Source organism: Canis lupus, chromosome 19 (assembly GCF_011100685.1).
Source record: "Canis lupus familiaris isolate Mischka breed German Shepherd chromosome 19, alternate assembly UU_Cfam_GSD_1.0, whole genome shotgun sequence".
Taxonomy (NCBI): domain Eukaryota; kingdom Metazoa; phylum Chordata; class Mammalia; order Carnivora; family Canidae; genus Canis; species Canis lupus.
The window spans coordinates 2,769,978-2,782,487 of record NC_049240.1 but is presented as its reverse complement, the minus strand read 5'-3'; the positions used below and the strand labels follow the sequence as shown (position 1 = coordinate 2,782,487).

Sequence of the window (12,510 nt, the reverse complement as noted above, 5' to 3'; positions counted from 1 at the left end):
CGCCCCTGACCCCCGGCCCGCGTCCCTGCGCGGCTCCTGCGGGCTGCTCGGCTCTGCTGGGCGACACACGGAGGCCCGCGACCCGATCCCGATTTCCACTCCCGGGGCTTCGGAGCGGCGTGGGGGGCCTCGGGGTGGGGAGGGATCCGGGCTCGGCCGTCACGTGGCCCCGCGACCGCGTCCCCCCCACCCCCTGTAAGCCTCTGCGTTCCCCTCCCGCCTCCCCCTCCGCGTCCCCGCCCCCCCGCGTCCCCCTCCTAGTCCCCCCCCGCGTCCCCCTCCTAGTCCCCCTCCGCGTCCCCCCCCCGCGTCCCCCTTCGTGTTCCCCCCGTCCCCCTCCGTCCCCCTCCACGTCCCCCCCCCGCGTTCCCCTCCTAGTCCCCGTCCGCGTCCCCCCATCCCCTTCCTCGTCCCCCGCGTCCCCCCCCGCGTCCCCCCTCCACGTCCCCCCTCATCCCCCTTCGTATCGCCCTCCTAGTCCCCCTCCGCGTCCCCCATCCCCCCCGCGTCCCCCCCGCGTCCCCCTCCTAGTCCCCCTCCCCCCGCGTCCCCCTTCGTGTTCCCCCGTCCCCCTCCGCGTCCCCCTGCCGTGTCCGCCTCCGGGTTCCCCTCCGGCGTCGCCTCCCCGCGTCCCCTCCCGCGTCCTCCTTCGCGTCCCCCTTCTTGTCCCCCCCGCGTCCCCCTCCCCGTCCCCCTCCGCGTCCCCCCCACGCCCCGTTCCCCTCTTCATCCCCCTCCGCGTCCCCCCCTCCCGCGTCCCCCTTCGCGTTTCCCTCCTCGTCCCCCTCTGCGCGCCCCTTGTCCCCCCCCCCGCGTCCCCCCGCGTCCTCCCTCATGTCCCCCTCCTCTTCCCCCTCCGCGTCCTCCTGCCAAACCAAAGGAGCAAGAGGAGGCAGCGGGAGGCTCGGGGACCGCCCGGTTCCCCCCGTGGGGCGGAGGCGCCGCGTGGGCTGCGACGGGCGGCGGCCTCTCCGGGTCAGCGGCTCCGGCTCGCGGCGTGGGATGGATGGACTAAGGGCCGCGGGGCAAGGGCTCGCTCCGTCTGTAGCATCGGGCAGCTGTGCTGCGTGGGCCAGTCCCGGGAGGGGCCCCCTGCTGTGGAGGGGCCTCTGGCTGCCGCCCGCCGCCGGGTAAGTGATCCTTGGGCACACAGAGGGCCGGCGCCCTAGGTGAGGCAGGCGGGGGATGCTGAGGTTCAGGCGTCAGGACCCCGCGGCCCTCCCGGGGGCTCCCACAGCGAGGGGTGAGGCCGGAGGGCCTGGGAGCCTCCTGTTCCCCCCAGCCGCCCAGCACCTGGGCTCGCTGCTGGAGACCCAGGGAGGCACCTGCTCCGGCAGGTGCTGCGGGGCCGTCCGCGGAGGGCACCTGCTCACGGTGGGCAGCGGCCTGGCCTCGGCCGCCACCCCTCATCCTCACCCCGAGGGCGAAGAGTCTCAGCAGCGTGGGAACTACACAGTGGCCGTGATAGAGCAAGACGTGGGCTCATCGTCTGTTCTCGGGTCACCAAGGGCGATGGACCGAGTATCTGAAAACGTCTCCGAACTTGAAGGCTCTCTCGGTCACCCCAACCTTCTGTGCCAGCATCAGGGAGTAAGCGGGGCTCACCTGCCCCCCGGCCCTGGGCCAAGCGGGCACTTACCGATCGGCCGGAGGAAGGACACGAGGCGCCAGCGCTGGCTGAGACGGAGCAATGAGGCCCGTGGACGAAGGAAACGTATTTTCATTCCTTTTTAAAAAAATATTTACTTATTTATTTTAGGGGAGAGAGAGAAAGTAGGAGGAGCAGAGGGAGAGGGAGAGAGAATCTTAAGCAGACTCTGCTGACTTGCGGCTGGATCTCACACCCTGAGGTAAGGACCTGAGCCGAAACCAAGAGTGAGAGGCTCCACAGACCGAGCCACCCAGGTGCCCCATTTTTTGTGCTTTCTAAGTAGTGGTTCAGCGCCTCGTACTCCAAACGTAGGCGTTAACAGGCTTAGGACCAGGTGGCAAGGCTGGCGTCGTACACAGCTGCGGAGTCTGACGTCGTTGTCCACAGGCCGAGCAGGCCGCAGGACTTAGGGCCGAAGCCTGCACGGGGAACGTTGAGCAGGGCAGGGCCTCAGGTGACCCGTGTCCAGGCTGCGGTGGCTCTGAGCGGTGCCCGGTGGCCTGTCCCCCCGCCTGCTCCCCTCGGGGCCCGTGACGGGGGCCCGGGAACCAGGCCTGGGCGGCCTCTTGTCACCCGGATGCCAGCAGGCTTCACAGTGGCGGTCTTGTCCTGTGCGGTTTGGAAGATGACGACCTTCAGAAAAGAGGCTTGTCATCAATCAGCTTAAGAAAAGCTGAATTACACACAATTAAATGCGTGACCCAATAAGAGGCTTCTCGAAAGTCTCTAACAGCCTTTGTTGTACTACACGAAGCCTTACTGCAACCGAGTGGACCTTGGGACCGTGTGGCGCAGCTTCTAAGGGATCCCGGGGTATGGCCTGAGCGTACACCCTCCGGTTTGGGGAACCCTGGTCCAGCAGACAGAGTGACGGGGACACTGGAGCGCTGGTTTCTAGACCCTGGGTCCCGGCCCCACCACCTCCCCTGAGCAGGCCGGGAAGACCTTGTGGGGAAGCAAAGGAAAATTCAGTTCGGGACACCCTCTGTTTGACCATAAAAACACAGATTTATGTTTAGGAAGAAAAACCCCACTGGATCTTTCTCCCCTCGCTGGCTGGGAAACACTGTGTCTGTAGCACTGAATGCACCGGTGGGCCACCGGCCTGTGCCTCGGGGGACTGTCCGCAATCTTGGGCAGGCCACACGCGGCTCAGAGGGCACCAAGGGCCAGCATCTCGAGTGGGTGGTAACAGATTTTATTTATTCATTGAGAGAAACAGAGAGAGAGAGAGAGAGCACAGGAGCAGGGGGGAGGCAGAGGCAGAGGGAGGGGGAGAAGCAGACTCACAGCTGAGCAGGGAGCCCGATGCGGGGCTCGATCCTCGGACTCCGAGGTCATGACCTGTGCCGAAGGCAGACGCTTCACCCACCGAGCCGCGCCCCCCCCCCCACACCCCAATGCCTCGCCTTTTTAAACCTTCCCTTCCTTACCTCCCCAGGCTGGGGGCTCCCATATTTTTTCATTTCCTTAGCAATCCGTTGCTATTTCAAAGGAACTGCTCTTAAAAATCCTTTAGAAAAGCACCAGTAAATATAAAAAAGAGCTTGCCACCCAGCCCATCTGGTGATGCCCACCTAGGGTAACCTGCCCCAGATGCACAGATAACGATGCTCAGTTCCCACTGAACCGCACCTCAGGCTAATTCAGCTGCCATCCTTCTGCTTTGCTCAACAAATTTTATTTTATTTATTTATTTGAGAGAGAGAGAGCGCGAGCGAGCACACAAGCAGGGGTAGGAGCAGAAGGACAGGGCCAGGGAGGAGACTCCCCCCTGAGCAGGGAGCCCGATTGGGACTTGATCCCAGGACGCTGAGGTCAGGACCCGAGCTGAAGACAGGGCCTCGACCAGCTGGGCCCCCCAGAAGCCCCCGCTCAGAATCTTCTAATCACTTCACTTAGAGGAACAGAGCTAAGAGGAGGTCGGGTGCCTGGCACCTGAGAGAAAGAAAACTTAAAATCTCTCATCTTAATGTCTTTAAAACACAATCATGATTTAATGATAATTATCAATGTTTTAAAATCCGTAGCGCCGCTTTGGGAACTCCAGGACGAGCCAACGTGGTTAGGAAATACGGATGACACGGACACAGGCATCTGGTTCCATTTTATTAAAAAACAAAACCAAACAAAATTTTGCAATGAAATTTCCTGGAATTCACAATCCTTTTCAAATCTTTATAGTTGCATTTTTTTTTTTTACCTGTACATAAGAACACAACTGCACTTATTTACATTATAGTCTTCTATATAACAAAAATAGCCATGTTGTAGGGTTGGGTGTTTCCAACTATTGTCCCTAATATTTCATCACCAGCCCGGTATGAGACAGACTGTTTATGCTCTCCAAACACATAGATAATAGAATTAAGCAAAATAAAAGTCCATGTCTCCTAATAGAAGACAGTTGTTATTTTTTTTTGTTTTTGTTTTTTTAAACTTCTGTGTATTTCAAGAGAGAGATAAAGTGCTCTGGAAGGAGTAAGGTAGGTGCCTGTGGAGCGGAAAAAGGAAAGAGAAAGAGATTTCTCCCCACAAAACCCCCGAACCAACTACATCTCCTTGACCAACCATTTAAATATACCTGTGACTTTGTACAGAAGATGATGTTTTGGTAAAAAGGCTACATAATCCACTACGAAATTTCTCCGCACTTAAGAGCTAACCAAAGTCTAAATTAAAAGCTACCCGTGCAAATGCCATCAGGGATAATTTTTGTGATCTTTGAGTCATGTGGCAAATAAATCCAGGAAGCCGTCCCATGACCTGACTAGGGAGGGGGACAGGTAAGAGCATGATGGCACCGCCGCGTATGACCTGCAGACGGGCCACAAAGACCTCGTAGAGAAAACAAAGTCAAATTCTACCCGCGACATCATTTGTTATAAGACAAAAGCACACAAATTCATGTTTAGGGAGGAACATAAATCCATCGGATTTCTTTCTTGCTAGCAGGGAAATTAAACTAGAGGTTGATTTATGGTGCCATTTCTGAATATTTTTATAATGATAAATTCTTTGTAGCACTTTTTCTTTTCAGTGAAAATAACAATGTGGTATATACAAAGGGGCTAAAAGAGTTTTTTTTTTTTTGGTTTTCACATTACTGAAATGGCAATTTTTGCTGGTCATGGTCTGCAATCTATAAAAGTGGGTGTCACATATACACTGCTCAGGAGGCTCCCCTGGAAACTAGAATAATCATCCTCCCAGCTCACGAATAGTTTAGAGAACAAGTCCCCTTATTTTTTGGGAAATGAATGGAATGTGACTTTTTCACAAGTACAAAATTGCTTCAAGTTTTCTAAATAGAAGGGGGACACCCTGCTATAAAAATACCAGCTCCCCCCAACCCTCCCCTACCCCTACATCTCTTCCGAGTTATAAAATGGTACAACCATTTCGGATTACTAACGCGAAAGCAGGAAGTAAATGTGTTATTATGTACACGTACAAAACACACCAGTGTGTCACACCATTGACATTCATATGAAAGACGTCTGTTTATTGATCTTCCTTTGTGATTTGACAAGAAGAGAGTGGAGATAAGTCACAAAACACTCGGGCCCCTGCCTTACGATGTTGGGGCCAGAGGCATCTTCTCTGCAAACACAGCCAACAACACGCTTTGACATTTTGCAGAAAGGGCTGCAGGCGGTGAGCTCTTCCGTGGGGCTCTTCTTCAACGCTTCTGAGCTTGTGACACTCCTTCCCCTTTGCATAAATGTGGGCCAAGTTCTCAACTATTGGGGAAACTGTATGAGGACAGGCCAATAACTAGTTGACAGGCCAATAATTAGTTGAGGAAACGGGGACCCTGGTCAAATGACTTGGCTGAAAGAATAACGGCGGTTATTCCAGCAGAGGGCACCCTGCCCCGTGCAGTGACTGCCTAGTGACTTAGTACCACGGATGCCACCAAAGGAAGGCCGGCCAGCCTTCCTCAACTGCTCCAGTCTCCATCCCGACGAGCAAGGGTTTGGTATTCTCTTCAAAAGCACGGATACGCCCTAATTAAGAAGCTCTCCTCCACGAACATTCTTTGGCGAGGTAAAAATCTTCACATTCTCAAAGACAACAGTATTCCGAGTTCGATAAAGCACTAGTTTTGCCTCAAACTTTTTGAGGGAAAAGGAGACTAAACACCAGACTTTGAAGATGCTGTGGTACTAAGGCCACAATACATTTTTTTTTTAAGATTGTGGGATTTAGTAAGGTCGATCACCAGCCTGCAAGAGATAAACCCTCTACAGTTCCACCGTTTCATCTGACCAGGCAACGCACCTGCACTTTTATTCATGGGAATATTAGGAAAAAATGAAACTAGTCAATGGAAGAATGCGTGTCCATGTGGATGGTGATCGGTCTTTGGTTTACAGAGCACACGTGGTCCCCACGTTTTCCCTGCGTCTCCAAGCCCTTCAATCCAGTGAGGACGACAGGCCCACAGACCTCTCTGCCAAGCGGTGATCCTGGGGTATCTGGGTGGAGCTGCTTCTCCACAGAAGCTCCCCCGGGCTCCGTACCGACTCGCAGACCTCTCCAGAGACTAGGTTCTTGCCTTATCGTTAGCATCCGGAAACATTTACCAGGTGACCATTGAGCGAATGGCTCTGGAGGAACTGCAAACGTCCATCAATAGTAGCACAAGGATGAAAGGTCTTTGATCACTGAGATTCCTGCAAAAGCCCCTTGACTGAGGCAGGCATAGTTCGCAGGGTGGCAAAGAGAGCTGTGAGCGACCTCACCGAGTTCTTCGCACAACAAGCAGGTTTTGCCATTGATCTCTATGGATCTACATCTAGGACCCGGAGTCACCTCTTTAGTTTTGGGATAATTTCGTGTCATCAAAAGGGTCCAAGTGGAAGTGTGGCTACCAATCTATGGGTTTTTACCAATTACCGTTCCCATTACAAAGGGCCTGGAGCTGTGAGATGGGGAGACAAGCAGGCAAAGAGGAGAGGTAAGTGATGCTGAGAAACTCATTCCAGCTTCTCAGAATTAATTTGTCTTTCAGGCATTCTCAACCTTCTTTGCAACCATGAGTGTTTACCTCATGACTGTTAAACTCCTTCAAACACACATGTGCACCCTCCCACCCCGGCCCCAAAGGCCAGGTGAGCTCTAAGCCTAGGGGATGGGCATTTATTTGGGAAGGGAAGCCATGTTCATACCCTGCCATCCTCTTTCTCACTTCCTGCAGGCTCGTATGAACTGTCATCATCAAATCCACGTCTGTGACACTCAGCACTGCCCAAGGAATCTGTGTCCCTCACCTGAGGAGAATGGTTTCTTTGTGTGCCTTTTCCAATCTTAAGGAAGAAGTGGCCTCTTAGATCCCTTACGAAGAGCAAGTTCTTGCGCTAAGAAACTGAGTTAAGGAAGCATGAGCGGACATCGGATATGGTACGACCCCCACATCTTTCTAAGAAGTCCTAACCTTGATGGCCCGGGGTGAACCAGGAAGGTCACAGATGCTCAGAGTAGAAGATAAAAGATCTAGACGGCATTCTGGAACGGTGACTTTGCCATTATTTGCCTAGGAGACTTTTCTGCAAGGAAGCCTGGAAAAAAGGCAACAGCTATCTATAAATTAAATTTTCTGTGATTAAATTAGTGAGAGGAGAAGTGAGAACATGGCTAACTCCATCATGGAGGAAGTTGATTTGCCTTCAGAGTAAACTGGTTTTCCTCATCAGAAGTGCAAATATAGACACTGCCGCACGGTAAGAACAAGAAAGACCTCAACAACCGTAACAGCGGCAATCACAACGGTAAGTCTATAGATCCAGAGCCACCAAGGTTTTTTTGTCCCTAAAGATGGGAAAAGAATGTGTGTAGGTGTAAAGAAGAGACAGTCAGAGAAAGCCAGATACAGACAGAGAGAGAGAGAGAGGAGGGAAAGAGATCTAGGGTAAAGCGTACAAAAATGCTACTGGAAATCGCCGCAGGGGCCTCAGGACCGCGAGGGCCGGGTCCTTGCTTCACAGAGGACGTGACTCTGTATCTCAGATTTTCTGAAACAATCTTCATTTAACGAGATGTCTTTGTTTTCAGTCAGGGCGATGCATTCAGCAGCTAACTAAATGCCATTTATTTTTTACCTCCTGCAAGACTGTTCACCTAAACAAGACTCACGGAGGAGAAGGAACCAATGTCAGGCTACGTGTCACCATTTCTGGCTCTGAAGGTGTGGCGGCCGCCAGGATGACCGCAGGAGCCACCGGGTGTTGTGGTTTTCGACAAAACCCAACCCAGACCCGTGAACGTCCAGAACGAGGGACGTGCTGACAACACAGCACAACACAACAGGGACACCTCTTTGGACAGGGATCCGCCTCCAGGGTTCCCACCGTGACTAGGCGATGTCAGCATCGGTTGATGCCTTGGCCACTATTCCTTTTCTTTCCTCTTCTTAAGCTGTTGTTTTTAAGTCATCTCTGCACCCAACGTGGGGCTCAAACTCGCAGCCCCAAGATCGAGAGGCGCCTGCTGTACGGACGGAGCCCTCCAATCCCAAGGGCGCACCGGCCCTGGGCAAAGACCCTCGGCCAGCCCAGAGGCAGGAGAGCGGCGGCCGGAGGTGAGGTCGCTCGACGACAGCCTGGAGCTCTCCTTGGCTCCCGAGTGCCACGTAGCAGTCCAAGCGTTTGTCACGGAAGTGAGGGAGATACTTTTGTCTCAGCAGTGAATCAACATGGTTTTTTGTGACTTAAAATAACAACTGGTCAGAGACGTAACAGCAACACTCACTAATGGACACCAGTGTATGGTTAGAAAGGTCAAGCAGAAATTTCTAAAAGAATGGCCTGAACATCTATTCATTGCAGAACAAACAGATCTTTGGGCCTCTCTTTAGGCAACTTGGGTGGAGTCTAGTTCTCTCTGGAGGTAATTAGGTTTTGACTTTTTTTTTTTTTTTTTTTTTTTTCTTTGAGAGGGTCAGGGAATCTGGTGAGAATGCCGGAGCAGCTCCGGACCTGTGCTGTCGCGCTGGAAGCCACGGGCCACGTGCAGCTGTCGAGACAGAGCAGGAGGCTGGGGCTGCAGCCGGTCCAACGTGAGCCGGGCTGGGAGCGCGGACTCACGGTGGATTTGGAGGACTTAGTACGAAAAAGAATGTGAAGTATTTCATGAATACTTTTCACATGTTGAAACAAGAGGATTAAATATATCATTAGAATCCATTTCAACTGTTCCTTTTTCCTTTTTAAAACACAGCCAAAATAAAAATAAAAATTAAAATAAAAATAAAAATTAAAATAAAAAAAAACGTAGCCAGCAGAAAATGTAAAGTTTACGTGGGTGACTTGCGTTACATTTCAATCGGATAGCGCTGGTCTGGACACTCACTACGGAAAAATGCACATCTGTAAACATGCCTGAAGTCTGCATATACTTCTAGAGGGTTCCCAGCTCAGAATTTCCTCTTTGGGGTGGGTGAGGAGGTGAACAAGGCTATGGGAGAAGGTTTTTATTTCTCTTAAACTCTTCTATGCTTGTTAACTTTTTTTTTTTTTTTTTTTTTAGGCTACCAAAGCCATAGTTAAATCCTCCGGAAACAAACCTTTGGTAAATGGAGAGCCTCCAAGGCTCAGGGGTTTTGCAGCAGAGCCTCCTTGGGGTAAAGCCACAGGCCTCAGTGCCCTCCGCCCCTCCCCCCCCCCCCCCCCCCCCCCCCCCGCCAACCTGGGGCCTCTCGTCATCCACGCAGCATGGGCCTCACCCCATAGGGGTTGCCACTAGCACGGCGTACATACGCAAGCAAGTCCTGCTTTACCTGGTCACTGGCAGGAAGAGGGGACACTCATCAAACGGACAAGTATTCGATCCAAAGGCATTTTCCCTCCCGGGTGTGGGATGCAATCTGTATTTCTCTTGCTCTTGAATCATCCTTCTGATTCCACCTGACGTCCGCGAGTACCGAAGTGCGTTTCAGGCATTGCTGACTGAAGGAGTCCACGCTGGAACCCTACGCTGACCGAGGGAAGGCAACACTTTGCGATGAAGAAGTCTACACTGAGGACTGGGGTGTGAAGGTGTCCAGAGATCACAAACTCTGTGACAGACGGTGGGTTTAACACCAGGCTAAACAAAACCACTCCTACTTGGACTTAAACCTTGAAGCATTTGGACACTCAGCCTCACAGGAGCGCAGGGGCCCAGAGGCCATTAGCGTGTTGCCTGTCAAGGAACCGCCTCCCTAGGGCATGAGGGCACGGCCACCTGCAAGCACATGGCTCCCCCTGGCAGAGAGCTCGCTAGCGGTCCTCAGGTCAGAAGGGGCCTTGGCCACCATCTCATTTAACTCCTTCATTTCACAGGTGGAGGCGACGAGGCCCACCAGCCTGTGGCTCGGCCGGGACTCCCGCTTCTCCGTTCAGTGACGTCCTTGCTCCTCCCCGCCCGCCTTTGCACACTGGCCGGGTTCCATTGCAGGAAGTGTCATCCCAGGGGGAGGTGACATTCCCGAGGGTGGTGGTCATTTTCTCTGCCTCGCTGCCCACCCAGGGAGCATCCCACAGGAAACCGTTAAAGGTGCCGAGAAAGGGGCAGCCAGTAGTCTGACATGCTCTCCCTTGACGTACGCCCCGTGTTTCCGAGGCAGCGGGGTCTACGACACAACCGAGCTCTTGTCTTTGGATGAGTCTTAGTGTAGTGAGGTGGCAAGGCCTCGTCGAAGACGTAAGTGAGTCCGCGAGGAAGGCTCTCCGTCTTGGCAACCCACGCGGCCGCACGGCCGTCTCCGGAGGACGGGGGGCCTCGTGGTTGTCCGGGGAAGCCACTCGCTGCCTCAGTCATCTCCGCGTCGGGATAGTCTAAGTGTGTTACAAAATCGCCCACTGGAAAAATAGCACATCTCCGTCATAGTTACAAAAAAAGAATAAAAACGTAAGTAGTTTAAAAACACCGGTGGGTTCAGTATTGATCTGACGCGTCCTCTCCTGTCTGCCCGTCTGTCTCCGCCGGGAGAAGCTTGGTTAGCCAAAGCCCTCGCCGACTTCTGGATCAAATGGTTCATCAAACCGCACATCCCTCCTCACTCGCTGTCCTCGGTGAGCCCTGGGCAGGGGGCTGCTAAGGAGTCACCTAGGCCTTCCGGGCGGCCTGCCGCGTGTGGGCGGTGGGTGCCAGCTAGGTGCTACCCGGCCCCGCTGTGTCGGGCCCTGGGCTCAAGGAGGACCGGGTCTCCTCTGCAGCCTCCGTCTCCTGCGGAGGCCACTCGTGGAGGAAACAGAAGACTGCTCTGGCCCGGGGGAGACCAAGCTAACAGACACCGCGCTTTGGGGAAGAACACGTGGCTCTGGCCTTAAAGCCAGGCCTGCAGTGCCGGCTACAGTCCTACAGTCGCGACGGCAGCGCCAGTGGCCCGGAGGGGACCTCTGAGTGTGGCATTCCTGTCCAAGACCCGAAGTTCCAGGCACAGTGACGCTTCCTTCTCACGTGGGCTGTCAGCAGGGCCTGGCAAGGGGGGCGGAGGGCTGCGGTGCCCAGGGTGGGCCGCAGGCGCGGCGGGGTCGGCGCCCGGGCTGGGGTCTCCGCAGCCAGGGTGCTTAGGATGCCCCCGCAGGAGCTCGGGTTCTTCCCGAGGGCCGGCCGGGAGTGGGGCGGGCGCCCCCCGGAGCCCCGCGCTTTGGGCCGTGGGTGGCCAGGCCTGGGCGCCCCTGGGTGCCACCCCCCAGGAGGCCGGGCCCATGGAAACGGCTCACGGCCTCTAACCCGAAGCCGCCAAGGAAACCGAACCACATTCCCCGAACGATGAAACAAGACCTGGAAATAGAGGAGGCAAGATGCAGAGGCCTGACCCGTGTCCCCTGTGCGCGTGTCGCGAGCTCCCGAGGCGCCAGCCCACGAGGGCCCGGGGGGAAAGGCGGCCCCGATGGCCGGGCCCGGGAGGTCGTGCAGGCCGCGGGCCCGTCCATTCTCGAGGCACACCTCCCTCCGTCCGCCGGGGCCCCTTCTCCGACGGTCACCGGCTCAGGATTTCGCCTCGTCGCAGTCTGGGTCGGTGGAGAGCTCCACGTCCGACAGCCCGACTTCCATTGCCATGATCAGCGAGATGTCAGAGTCGCTGCTGACAGCCGGCTCCGGCTCGCCTGCGGGGAGACAGCAAAGCTCACCGTGAGCGCCGGCCTCTGCCTCTGGGGCTAGGTCCTTTAATACGCCTGTCTTTAGTTTTGTATTTTTTATTTATTTTTTTACACCTGTCTTTAATAGCATTTCTTTGATGGCCATGAGAAGGTACTAGAGAAATTGGCTGTTTTGTAAAAAGAACAACAAAAAAAACCCCTAATTAGATCCTCATCTCACGCTGTAGTGCAAAATAAATTCTAAATAGGTCAAAAAGCAAGTATAGAAAAGAAACCAATATAGCTAGAAGAAGATGTATCTTAGAAGGCTATATCTAAGCAGGAAAATACTTAATATATCAAAGCAGGGCAAGAAATTCTACGTGGGAAAACAGCTGAGCAATTCACAGGAGAACAGATGGGTAAGTTTGCATGAAATTAAAAAAATATTAAAAACATGAAAAATAAGATCAAAAGGCATACATCAAACTTGTGATATTCGTGCAAATTTCACAAAGGGGCTGTATTTTCAACATACAGCCTTCACATCAGAAAGAAAAACTACCCAGAAAAATGGGCACAGGTTGCTATTAATAGAATTCACAGAGCAGTATCGTATAAATGACCGATAACTATACGGTAAAAATAGCTACTCTTTTTTTTTTTTAGGATTTTATTTATGTATTCATGAGACACACACACACATACACACACACACACACAGAGGCAGAGACACAGGCAGAGGGAGAAGCAGGCTCCACGCAGGGAGCCCGATGCGGGACTTGATCT

At 53.7% G+C, this 12,510-nt stretch overlaps 1 protein-coding gene across 2 annotated transcripts in view; it reads right to left on the bottom strand.

The window, feature by feature from the left end:
- Nucleotides 1–3,743: 3,743 nt before the first annotated feature.
- The window catches only part of RNF150 (ring finger protein 150), a 241,742-nt gene continuing 232,975 nt past the window's right edge, over nt 3,744–12,510 (bottom strand). Inside the window, exons 7-8 of one of the 2 annotated variants that reach the window (XR_005373859.1) lie at nt 9,432–11,748; nt 3,744–6,578 (exon numbers count right to left, since the gene is read on the bottom strand). Coding sequence is in view for 1 of the 2 variants with exons in the window: in XM_038564569.1 (XP_038420497.1) it covers nt 11,630–11,748 (119 nt within the window). In the remaining variant the exon portion in view is untranslated. Of the gene's footprint in view, nt 6,579–9,336; nt 11,749–12,510 lie in introns of those variants that run through there. The other variant, XM_038564569.1, reaches the window with a different exon arrangement.